The 13,620-nt window shown below is 33.8% G+C and overlaps 1 protein-coding gene across 13 annotated transcripts in view; it reads right to left on the reverse strand.

Moving 5' to 3' along the window:
- add1 (adducin 1 (alpha)) overlaps positions 1–13,620 on the reverse strand; it is a 32,980-nt gene that overhangs the window by 18,449 nt on the left and 911 nt on the right. For all 13 annotated transcript variants that reach the window (XM_059525754.1, XM_059525755.1, XM_059525760.1 and 10 more), the window contains exons 2-6: positions 4,078–4,279; positions 1,850–2,012; positions 1,175–1,326; positions 1,019–1,099; positions 754–903 (exon numbers count right to left, since the gene is read on the reverse strand). In XM_059525754.1, the coding sequence (XP_059381737.1) occupies positions 754–903; positions 1,019–1,099; positions 1,175–1,326; positions 1,850–2,012; positions 4,078–4,272 (741 nt within the window). In that variant the 5' untranslated portion in view covers positions 4,273–4,279. The remainder of the gene's footprint in view (positions 1–753; positions 904–1,018; positions 1,100–1,174; positions 1,327–1,849; positions 2,013–4,077; positions 4,280–13,620) is intronic.

Consider the following 13,620-nt stretch of genomic DNA (forward strand, 5'->3'; position numbering starts at 1 on the left):
TGCAGACAAATCATTCAAATGCTTAATATTTATAAAACAGACTTCATTCAGATATAAATACCATGAAATAAATTTATCATGAAATCTTTTAATGAAATACATTTTGCACTATTTTCATTTTACATACATTTTCAGTTGCATGTCATGCTTCATTTTACTGAACCTAAATTAAGACAATTAACTATTTATTATGCTCATATTTCACTGCATTTGTATTCATGGATTTATTCATGTAAGTGTATTAAACTGAAAAGACAAATGAAATGCACCTCAAAATACAACAGTAGCCATACATAAATTATGAAATATTACATAAAATGTTGCAATCTGTATATGACAATGCAACATTTTGCACCATATCGCTTATTTTTAATCAGTTAACATCTTGCATTATTTATTCATGCTCTCATTTCATTCTATTTCTTTCTTGCAACATTCCATATAATACTTTATAATTCAATTTGCTCCACTTTTAAATATTGAGGTGCACTTCACGTCTAATTTTAATAAACTTAAATGAAAAAATGTTGCACTATTTATGCACTGATTTCACTGCCGTTTTATTCATGAATCTATTCATTTATGTTTAATTCACTAAACTGAAATGAGACCCACATCTCGAAATATAGACATGTGAACATTACTTTTAATTGGTCACAAATAAATACATTTTGCACCATATTACTTTTAATTAGATGTTAATTAATTAATTAATTGTAAAGGTTTGAAGTGAGATGAGTGTCCAGCTTGTACCGCGGCACCGGCGGGCGTGTGAATGTGCACTATGCACTTGACGTCCGGTCGGGCAGCGTAGATGGCAGAGTGAAGGGTGAATCCAGCCTGATTTACACCCAGATTAGTGCTGCCTCTGTCTACGATCTCCGCCTGCAGGTTAATCTTGACCTGAAGACACAGACAGCTGCTAAATACTAATATTTACCTCCAAGAAGTAGTGCACTACATTATATTACACTAAATCATAATATCAGATGGCCGAGAAAAACAAAGGCAGGGTTACCAAACTGGAGGCAGTGACTTCACTGTACAGAAGCCCGAAAGGGACAATCAGAAAACGCTCCTGTTCAGAGTTCAGCCGGATCTGAGGAGAGAGAGGAAGACATGTTTGACTGAAAATCCACATTTAACATGTCCTGCTGAGTTGTGACTAACTCACCGTCAGGTGGTTGTAGATGAGCTGAGACCAGCCAAAAAGGTCGGCAAGGCGGTAAAACGCAGCAAGTTTACAGCGTAAGAGCTTCTCTCCTTTCTCATAAGCGATGGAGTCTGAACCTCTCAGATCATTCACTGGAGTCACCATCCCCAAACCTGAACACACACACATCCAACAACAGGGTTATTATCATTAATTAAAACTAAAACCCAAAATATTTTAGATACTTAAAACATTAAAGGAAATAAAAATGAAAAGGTTAAAGTAATGAAATAAAAAAAAGACAAACAACTAAAATTACTAAAATTTAAAAATTAAAATAAAAACTAATTAAAATATTACATCTATGAGAGCTGTTTTGCCATTTATTAAAGATAAAAAAGTATATTAAAAAATAAAACTTTTTATTTTAGTTGGCAATTCAACATTTTTTTTTATTTAGTTTACCTTTTAAGTACTGAAATAAACAAAAATAAGTAAATAAAAACCATATACTAAACAGTAAGTACACACTAACCCTGACCCTAAAAATAAATTACTACAACTAAATAAAATGCAAATGGAAAATATAAAAAAAGAAATAAAAACAAAAACATTAAAAAATCTTTATCTTAATATAATTTTTAGTATATTAGTGATACTAAAGTAAGTCTGCTCGCAGGACAGTCCCACACTCACTCATGTTAAGGGCGGCCATTCCTCCCTGTGGGGCGGCGGGGTACACGGTGGGGACGCTGGTGGTCATGAAGTCAGCGATCTGCTGCAGTGCTAGTAAACTGGTGGGGGTTTTCCCCTTCTTCATCTGATCCTGGATCAGAGACTCCAGCTCATCGCAGAACGCCTGGAACACAGATCACACAATAACAACCAGAACTACACAGTTTCTAGGGTGTTGTTAACAAATCAATACACATTCTAGATGTGACTAAACGTGACTCATAATTGGAGGAAACATTTGTGTCTGTAGCATACACTTAGTAAAATTTATTAAGACTGCTTGGTGTTACTTATATCCTTACTTCTGCATTAGCATGACTAATTACTTTAGATAGGACTATAAAGACCACTAGCTGGACAAATACAGCTCTCTATTGTGTAAGGGCTCTTAAGTCAATACTAAAGTGCAACTAATGTTACAGCAACATGCTGAACACACAACAACCCCCTCACTGCAGAAAGAGAGAGAGATAATGACACAGGCTGGCACCGTCAAGCGCCGGGCATAATTTAGGAGTGTATATTAACAAGAACATGAATCTGGAGTCTGAACGCAACCCACACACCAGTGACTTTCTCATCGTGTGGCTTATACAGTATTTAAAAATCCACTTTAAATACTGTATTAATTCTTGAGTCTCAAACTGTGGTATCAGGAATCTAAAAACTCTCAAAAAAATTATATATGTATATATCTAGAAATAAAATACAGAAAATTATTAAAATTAATATACATATAAAATCATCTTGCATGATAAACCTAAATAAATAATAAGTATAAATATTAAAATATGTACTTTTTACTACTCAAGATTTACTATTTTTATATTAACATTTTATTTGAGCAATAAAAAACTAAATATTCTTAATTTAGTTTAATTTATTTCAATATTATTTATCGGGAGAAGTTCTAAAATATACTTTAACCTGCACAAAAGGATTTTCTCAATTCTGAAAATTATTAGAGGGAACTCTGAAGATGGTACTTGACTGAAGATGGTTTCTCTCATTCCTGCAAGCACTGAGTACATGAAGAGTAAAGGAGGGGTAAATATCAGCTGCCTTTCTGTGTCTCCCTCGATTTCTGCCCAGATAAAGACGTCTTTATTCTGTCTGTGACTGTCCGCTTGTATAAACAGGATCCCTTCTGTACTTACACACACATGCAGACAGACATATGATCACTAAGCATATTGAGACGTCAGTCACGAGGGGGATTACTGACCGAATAAACGCTCATCAACACAACCAGATTTACAATCCAGAGACGGTTTCAGTCAGAAGACGTGCATTATTATTAAAAGAAATAAAGTCTTTTAATGACTGTTCATAAACTAAATAAATGGATCTTAGACAATATGACATCATAAATTACTATTTGCTTTCTTAATATTGTTGGTATTATTGCAAATAATCAGTGCATGTTATTCTGAAGGATTTCTTTTCTATTTATAACATTTCATCAAAATATAATAACTGTCCATCTTTCTGCTGATTAAATCAAGGTTACGCAAGTGCAGAAAATATAAAATTAACCAATAATATCATAGTTTTAAGAACAAATCAATCCATATTCTTATTCAGTGCATTATTATTAATATTTAATTTTTATATTTTCTATGTGAATAGCTGTTAAAATGTAATTTATTGCTGAGATCAGCATCATTCCTCCAGTCTTCAGTGTCACATGGTCTTCAGAAATCATTCTGATATGATGATTTACTGCTCAAGAAACATTTCTGATTATTATCAGTGTTGAAAACAGTTGAAACAGATTCACAGATGAAACGAAAGTTCAAAAGAACAGCATTTATTTCAAATGGAAATCTTTTTTAACATTATAAACGTCTTTACTGTCACTTTTGATCATCTTGGCTGAAAAAAAGGTGTTAATTTCCTTCTTTATTTAAACCTTCTGCAAAAAATATGGAGTTGTTTTCAACAATGATAATAATAAGAAATGTTTCTTGATATCCAAATGATTTCTGAAGGATCATGTGACACTGAAGTCTGGAGTAATTACATTTGAGTTATTTTAAACAAGTTAAAATTTGTTCACAATTGTACTGCATTTTTGCTCAAATAAATGCAGAATGCTGTGGATAGGAGAAATCTTTCAAAATCATTCAAAACTCTAGAGTTAGTGTGATATCAGAAGATTTATCTAAATGTGTGTGTTGTGCTCTCACTGGACTCTGCAGGATCATGGAGACTCTCTTGCGCTGCTCCATCATGTTGAAGTCCTGCCTCAGATCCGGCGCCATGTTCCTCTCTCTCTGGTACTCCGGGCTGCTCTCGTCCACGCGGTCGAAATAACGCTCCTTATGAGGGGGATTGGTGGGCGGGGGGGCCGTCACCACCCCTGCACCTGAGTCTCCGTTCATCACACACCTACAACACAGGTCAAAGGTCAGGGGGAATTTGCCTACTTCAATAGCACACTGAAATACATTAGAGATGCACGATATTATCAGCCACCATATCGGTATCAGCCGATAAATGTGAATTTTTCTGTTATAATTATTGCACCGATAATAGGATATGGTCGATATATTAGATATTAGATTTATCGGCCAACATATTGACTTTCATCTTATTTCAGATTATCAGCCAAAATTATCAGTTATCGGTGTATCCCTAAAATACAACAGAATATGCTTTAGTTTGACTTTGAGCAAAATGTATATTTTTTCCCATTTGATTTTGAATTGAAAAACAATCCAGACATAAGACTCACCCACTAAAAGCCATTTTAAAACTGTTTAAAAGGGAATGAGAGACAGAATGCTGCACAGCAGGAGTGTGTGAGTGGTTATAGCAAACCGTTTATTGTTGAGTGCTCTGGACATAATGCGCTTTTCTCTGTCCATTAAGAAGAGACAAACATGACGTTCAGGAGAGAACAGAGATATATATTTATATATATATATATATTGCAACTGCACCATCATTACCAGCCACACAGATGCAGCGATTAGAGTAATGAAATTAGTTGAGCTCGATGTAATGCATTTGTGATGCTGTTAAATATCATTTACATTTACATTTAATCATTTAGCAGACGCTTTTATTCAAAGCGACTTACAAATGAGAACAATAGAAGCAGTCAGGTCAACAAGAGAACAACAACAGTATACAAGTGCCATGACAAGTCTCAGTTCGTCTAGTATAGAACGCATAGGTAGGTTTTTTTTTTTTTAATTAAAAGACAAGAAAGGGAAATATCACAAAAAAATAAATAGTAGGTTACTACGACTCGCAATTCTGACTTTCTCTGAATTTAGTTGTTTCTCTGAATTGAATGACATCTTGCAATTTTTTTTTTTCTTTTTTGTTTCCACCATGTAATAAAAAAAGGTAACTGACTTTTCTTTTCACAATTCTAAATACTTTTAAATACTTTTTTTCCTTGCAACTGTTAGCTCATATTTTACCATTCTGACTTTTTTGTTGAGATTTTTGTTGCAATTTTCTGAAATCTTGCCATTTTTTATTTAATAATAATCTAATCTTAATTTTGAGATAAAAACTCAAATAAACACCAGATTTGATTTTGAAGTGTTAATTTGTAAAACAGCACAGTTTGGCCATAGATTTGGTAAATATGCATCAAAATGACTCTAACACAATAATTTTATTAATAAATAAATTAGTAAACATTTTAAAATAAATTTTAATTCATATTATTTATTCAAATAATCTTTTTTCTAAATATTAAACAGTGAAAATTAGCATTTGGAATATTTCCACTATAAAAATAATAATAAAGAGTATTTTACACAAATTATAATAATGCTAACATTTTATGACCTTAAGCACTTAAAATGGTAAATGACAAAACTGCAGCTCATGATTAGAATAAACAAAATATTACCATTATTTTAAAATGCATAATATAATAAAAATGCACCTCATAGAATTGACTTTTTCATAAATATTATTTATTGACATTTTTATTTTGCCTTTGAGCACATACAGAGACTCTCCATTTCCTAAGGTGAGCTTATAAATTTTCAAGCACTTCTAGACCATTGGGAAAAGTTTTATGCAGTTATTTATTATATAAAAATAATAAATCAATAAGACATAATGATATTACATATTTAGCTATAAAACATAAAAAAATAATTATAATAATAATGGTTTTAAAGAGCTCAGGCATTCAAAAAAGTGAACATGCCTTTAGTGTTTGTATTTATGCTCTAGAGTATTTGCAGCAGAATAAATGACACTGTCGGGAAAAGAGAGAGCTGGAAGGGAGTCAGTCTGTCTGACTCAGCATTATTGATCGTCTAATGCCATTTGTGCATCCAAGTGGTTTGTTGCTGATTGTAAGCAGATGTTTCAAAGCCATGAACACGGACCCACTGCTACAGAACATTTACATCTATCTCAAAGCAAAGCAGAACCTACAAAACAATCAACCCAGAGCAACCCAGAGTATTAGAGCATGAAGTTGACATATACTGACTGCTCATTTCAGCCCCGAACAGACCCAGAGCAGGAAATAACTGCAGCATTGAGTAATGAAACCCTGTAGCTCCGGACAGCTGCTCTGCTCTCAATCCACACACACACACACACACACACACACACACACCACGAGCTCTCAACACCAGAACGAGGAGATTCATTCTTCCTCTAGAAACAAATCACTTCAGCTCAGAGCCTCTAAATGAGTGAGACTAATAATCAGAACAGAATCAATATCAGCAGTTGATTAGAAACTACTGAAAACATGCTTTCTGACAAAGACAACTGAATGTACTGATTATAAACTTTAATAAGAGTAAAACACATTGGGCTTCTAACCTTTATTACAAATAGAGCTAGTTTAAAATTAGGAAGAAAGGGTGTGGGTAGGGCTGATAGATTTGGGGGAAAAATAACTTTCTGGTAAGTCAAAATGTTTTTGTTTCTTTCATTAAAACTGCAGGTTTTAGCACAATCTGGAAAAACAAAAATACTAAAAATGCAACACTAAGACTGCTCAACTTGGGAAAGGGGGCAAAATTAAAAACTGAAAAATTGTGACTATGATTTTAACTTTAATAAAAAAAAAACAGGTTTGCTATGCTTGTTTGTAGGGCTGAAAAAAAACAGAAAAGAAAAAAAAACGAAAAATTGTTTGGCCAAAAAAACAAAACAAAAAAAACAAGTGATTTTGGCTATTATGTCAATATAACTTTAACAACAACAACAAAAACTACTACATTATTATTTATATTATTTTCATTAAATACACAATTTTTAAAGATAAATATTACAAAAGAAAACATTTCTTTTTTTTATATGATCACTATTATTATTTATAATAATAACTATTATTTTTATATGTATTATAATTATTAAACAAATAGTAAGTCTAGAAATGGGTATTTAAGTATATAATATAATAATAATAATACAGTACAACTTAAATGCCTTTTTAGTTTATTTAAAAAAAAAATAACAACAGTAACAGTAACAATATGATATTTATCAAAATAATTATACATTTTATTTTACAGTACAGTTACAGTAAAATGACAGCAGTAATATTTATGGCTTATTTTTATAACTACTAACTAACTATTAAACTACTATTTTATTTTTATTTCTGCAAAAAAATCTAACAAACAAACAAAAAACTTCTCTTCTGTTGACAAAAATCAGCTTACAGATGTATCTCACTAGAAGTTTGGGAAGATGGTTGGCGCATTTTGCTTTTTCAAATGCACATCATAGTGACCCAAACTCACAGTACATTCAGCATTTACTGCAAACCTCAACGTGTAACTCAAAGATTAGTGCTCAAGACACCACAGCATCTCTCTCTCTTTCTCTGTCTCTCTCTCTCCCTCCTTCTCCGTGTCTCTCTCTCTCTCTCTGTCTCTCTCCCTCTCTCTCTCTGTCTCTCTCTTTCCCCGTCTCTCTGTCTCTCTCTCCGTCTCTCTCTCTCTCCGTCTCTCTCTCCGTCTCTCTGTCTCTCTCTCCGTCTCTCTGTCTCTCTCTCTGTCTCTCTCTCTCTCTCTCCCTCTCCCTCTCCCTCTCCCTCTCCCTCTCTCTCTCTCTCTCTCATGATCTCCAGAGTTTCCTCCCACTCTCTTTCAGGATGTGAATTACAGCGCAGCCCTTCTGTCTTCATCTCCTTGGTAACTGAGACACTGAAAGATACTTCGGTTTCCACTGCGATCATATAATGGCCTCGGACGAGTTCAGGCACAGAAGCCTCTGTGAAGAAACACTGGGATTTGAGCACGAATAAAAGTCCTCAGAGAATAAATTCTGTTTGCATTCTGCCTGTCACTTCCTGTTGAGACAGAAATACGATGATACCCCTCCCAGAGAACAGACAATGATTGGAAACCCCTCCTGTCTCAGCTCGAACCAAAATAATCTTCTGATAACCTGCTGTGACTATCAACACCAAACGTCCCATGAAAATCCAATCACTTTGGTCCAGTTTTTCCTGCCAGCTGGAACATTAAGTGCAGCTATTGGGTTTTCCATTGTGTTTTTAATTGATTTTAGCATTAGATTCAGACAAACGCAGTGACCCTTTAGGACTGAACAAAGCTTTTATCCCTAAATGACCAAGAGTACAATCAAAATCAGTCACAATAACTGTCTTCGTACATAAAATCAGACCATCAGCAAGGAAACTAAAAACAGTGAAGCACAATTTAAATTGCAATCACATTCATCACATTTAGCCGGTTTCTGAACTCCCTTTAGATCAGATTTTTGGCTGCTCGAACACGACCTCACCCTGGACAAATATTATTGGCCTTCATCATCTGGTCAAATGTAACTTTCTATAGTAGAAACACACACACATATGACACTTCCATAAGGAAGCATCATATTCAATTCATTTCTATTGACTTTTAAAGAGTAAATAATGATCTTTATTAATGTTAGAATGTGATTTAAATTAACAATGCTTAAACATTTATTAAACAATTGGTTTAAAAAGATAACAACTAAACAGAGCATTACAAATGCTATTATAATAAATACAGGATTAAATGGACATTTGTTTTTCTGCAAGAAATAAAAAAGCAATTGGACTTGCAATTATGCATTATATTTTTGAGAATATTTAACATTTTTTGCATGCACAGTAACAAATGTGCATTTTTTTTACTAACAATTACAGGAATTATATTAATAAATATCATCATCATTAGTAGTAGTAGTAATTCACAATAGTAATATTAATAAAAAAGATTAAATAAGAAATGGTTTTTCTGAAAAATTTTTATTTAAATAAAATGGTATTTAAATAATAATAATAACAGCCTAATAATAATTTATTTTACAGTACTCTAATAGAACAATATTACTCTTGTCTTGACAAAAAAGCAAAGGTGTGATACTTTTAAGTGTAGTTAACATTTTGTGCATGCACTCAAATTTGCATTGTAGTGCAACTTCAATAACTAGTTTGAACCTCATAAATATGTTTTTTAACAGTAAACAGATCAGTTAAAGCAATGGTCTCTTTTGCCTGAAAAAGGCATGCCTAAAACTGTGGACAAAGATGGCATTTTCATGCAAAAGACAGACAAACTTTTGGTGCATACCTAAATAAATTATGCCTAAAAATCTTAACTTAAGGAAAGCAATAACCTCAAAGCATTTTGCGGAGTTCATTAAACAGTAAAATGATTATCATGACAGACAGACAGAAATGATGTTTATAGCTCAGATATTTATGCAGTGTTGTATTAATCTCTGCAAATGTTTTAAGCGCACAGAGAAGTGTAGGCATGACTGTATTCACTATGGAAACAAAACAGATTTCTATGGAAACCTGTAGGATTATGTAACAGTATTCGGTCACTTGTGTCCTGTTTCCTGCCCACTTACTCCTGAATTCTTTCATGCAGCTCAACTGGAAGATTCGCTTCATCAACATCTACGGTTTTATTATCTCAGACTATTTACAGTTTCTCAGCTTTTACGTTCACTATATCTTCAGTTTTCCCTCTAGCCACGTTTTAAGATCGCGGTCTCGCTGAGAGAAACATCTGGAAAGTTTCATTATCAAGCATGCAAATGCTCAACGATATCAATTACAACAAGCTAAACGTTAAGACAAATATGTATTTTCCTGCAAATTCCATTGAGAGCATGAGAAACTGAGCATGCTGTTTACTAAGAAGTACTGTAAAGCCTTTGTAAAGCAGCCAGATCTCGCTGCATGAATTTCCTGCATCAATAATGGCTTCTTGACAGTTTCTGAATGACAGTCAAATCCAGTTCAGCTCAAAAGCAGGCTCAGATGAAGGCCAAAGCCCATTAGTCCGGGCCAAAACCCGTTCCAGAACTCACTGGCAGTCGTTAAAGCGGACAGCAGGCAATCAGAGAGAGTCTGTCGTGACTGAAAGCAGCCAAACGAACCCAGTGATCGGCTTATAAATGCATACAAGACTGGGACACCTGCAGAGCTGGAGGAAGTGTGTGACCGTTCATATACAGAGAAAGACAGAAAAGATAGAAAGCTTGAGATAACGCAATCTCAGAGCGAAATCTCTTAATGGCAGCAATGTTTAAGTCGACAGGTTAAATCGATTATCATTTAGTGCCTGTCTGATTCACATCTTAAGAAGAAGTGGTGAAGAAGAAGAAGAAGAAGTGAAGTGACATTCAGCCAAGTATGGTGACCCATACTCAGAATTTGTGCTCTGCATTTAACCCATCCGAAATGCACACACACAGAGCAGTGAACACACACACACACACACTGTGAGCACACACCCAGAGCAGTGGGCAGCCATTTATGCTGCGGCGCCCGGGGAGCAGTTGGGGGTTCGATGCCTTGCTCAAGGGCACCTAAGTCGTGGTATTGAAGGTGGAGAGAGAACTGTACATGCACTCCCCCCACCCACAATTCCTGCCGGCCCAGGACTCAAACTCACAACCTTTCGATTGGGAGTCCGACTCTCTAACCATTAGGCCACGACTTCCCCTTAAGAGTTTCTTTGGATATTAAAATAAAAATGGTTGTTAAAATTGTATGGTTTTGTTGATAAGCACTAAAAATGCATCCATTATTTATAAAACAAGTTTACAAAAATTCACTGAAATTATTAAAATCACAAATTAATAATTTCACTGAAAAAGAAAATTCTGGTTAAATAATTACTAGTAGTTACTAAAATATATAAAAATAAAAACTAATTCAAAATATCGAAAAAGCTATCATAGTATCAATGATGCTAAAAGACAACATAAAAATGTAAATCAGAAGTCACTCAAAGGATTAATATTAGGGTCTGGTAAAGTGTTGAATCTTTATGTAAACTGCATGAATTTGCGTCTTATCACTAACTCATGAGGAGCTTCCTTCATTGACCTACTTTCCAGAAGAGAAGTGTGTGAATTATCTCAGCTGTAACACCAGACAGATGTGAGGGAGGGTGTGTGTGTGTTGAATGTTTATGGGGGTGTGATCATAAGTGAAACGCTTGGAGAGTGATGTTATGTTTTAAAATGCAAAGATTAAAAATGCAAAGACTTCCACAAACAAATAATCAAAAATTTATATAATACACACTTCAAGCTCTACAATAAGAATTATAATTTATATCCACCAGCCCAAAATCTCTAGACTGGATCTAGACAGGGGCAAATGTGCTATTAGATTAGGTTAACTTTATTTATCCCCCAAGGTGGAAATTCAAGTGTATTAAAATTTATATCTACTATAATAAATCAATTAAAATATATAAAATTAAAGCCTTCTAAAATTTTATGATTTTACATGCTATCACATGCTAAATAAACTTTAAAAAAAATTATTGATAATAACTGACTAGAACATTATTGATAACTGGGATGATGAAATAAATAAATAAATAAATAAAACCGCCAAAGCAACATTTAGCATTTTAGTTTACCTTAAAATAACTAAAATTGAAATGTAAAAAAATATATAACTACTGACATATTTAACAAAAATAACAGATTTTATTTTACAAAATATGTAAAAACATAATAGAATTTTCTGTAAAGTCGTGAATCTTGCAGTGTAACTGCAAAATGTATTGACTGATAAATCAAAATCCAAAAATCCAAAATCCAAAAATCAAAACCCAAAAATCCAATTTAAATAGCTGCGAATTACTCAAACTTGCTTTTAAATGTTTCTATGTGTACATTAATAAAGTTTGGTCAAATGAAGACTATGGCCATGCCACACAGCAGCTGTGTAACATCTTAAACGCTGTGTATCTGAGGAATGTCATGTCTGCTTTATTCCTGGCACACTGCGGGTCTAAATGTGGTCCAGTAGATCAGAATACTCCACATAAACCACATAACTCACATTCACCGAATGCAGAGAGATGGACCCTCCATACACCGGATATCACTTCTGGCTTGCTAAAATAACTAATATAAACATCTGATAGCATATTCAACAAATCTCGAATCAATTTAGAAATACAAAACACTGAAAATCTCATTCATTTTATGCTGTTCCCCTCATACACGGCTCATATATTAAACATTTATTTACGCTATCATAATAAGCATTGCTTTTTTGGTACTGAATGAATTTTAAGTATATTTATAATCAACATTTCTCTTTCTAAATCCACCATGGATGGATTTTACGGAGTTTGCCGCAAAGCATTACAGGATTTATTTCTCTGTGATATTTCTTTGAAAAAAAAAAGATATTATACTAATTATTATTAAAACTAAATATTAATAATACTTTTATTTGACAGCAAATCTCTCACGGAACACTATTATTATTGGAAAAATACAAATATGTATGCTTTTTAGTATGTTTAACATTTATTTCTTCTTTATCTACAAAAAAATGGAAGAATTTTTGAAGTTGTAAATAAAATATTACCATGATTACTAAGCTTAAAAAATTTAATTTGTCCAAATGCACATGCAATTCTGCCTTTGCATTTGGCAAAACGAAATAATTTTAAAGCAGCATAAATCACATTTCTAATAGCTTTTGTGCCTGGATCTTGCCAACGACGCTTCGAAATGCTGCCTGTGGAGGTTCAAGCAATGAAACAGATCCATTTCAGACACTTTTTACTGTGCTAAACAAACAAGAACACACTCAAGACTGTGTTGCAAACAGCTGCTCAAGCGACACAAAATATGTTCTGTTTAAAGCAACTCGGCACTGCACGTATGAAAATCTGTCAGCAGAAAGGGAGGAGAGGAAGAAGGGAAAGAGAGATGAAAATGAGAAACATATTTTCGATCCCTCTAGAGGGTCATGGGCGTGGGACGGGGAGAGAGAGAGAGAGAGAGAGAGAGAGAGAGAGAGAGAGAGAATAACACTCAATCGAGGGGCTTTACCATCACACCGTTACTGAAAAACCTCTGAAACTGAACAAAAGTTGTTGATAAAAGTGACCATTTCAACTCCTAATTAGCAAGCCACATTTAAATAATTGTAATATGTCCAAAATGCATTAACATGCATAAGCTTGAACAACTTTAAAGATATTACAGAACTACTACTTGACAGAAGAATTGATTATTATATCAACTTAATAATTATTGGCTTTTTCTATCATATTGCCACAGATTTATTAAAGCAACAAGCTGATAGAAACCCCATGCAACCCTAAGGAGGATAACCAGTGAGGAAAATAGATCAACAATCAATCAGAAGCAGGTTTTGCACACAGATCTGTGATGGTCGTATGGTAAAACCATGAGACAGACGCTTCAGTCTTTCTCTTTCTCTGACTGACAAGACACCA

The sequence above is a fragment of the Carassius carassius genome, chromosome 36, assembly GCF_963082965.1.
Source record: "Carassius carassius chromosome 36, fCarCar2.1, whole genome shotgun sequence".
In the NCBI taxonomy this organism is placed as follows: Eukaryota; Metazoa; Chordata; class Actinopteri; order Cypriniformes; family Cyprinidae; genus Carassius; species Carassius carassius.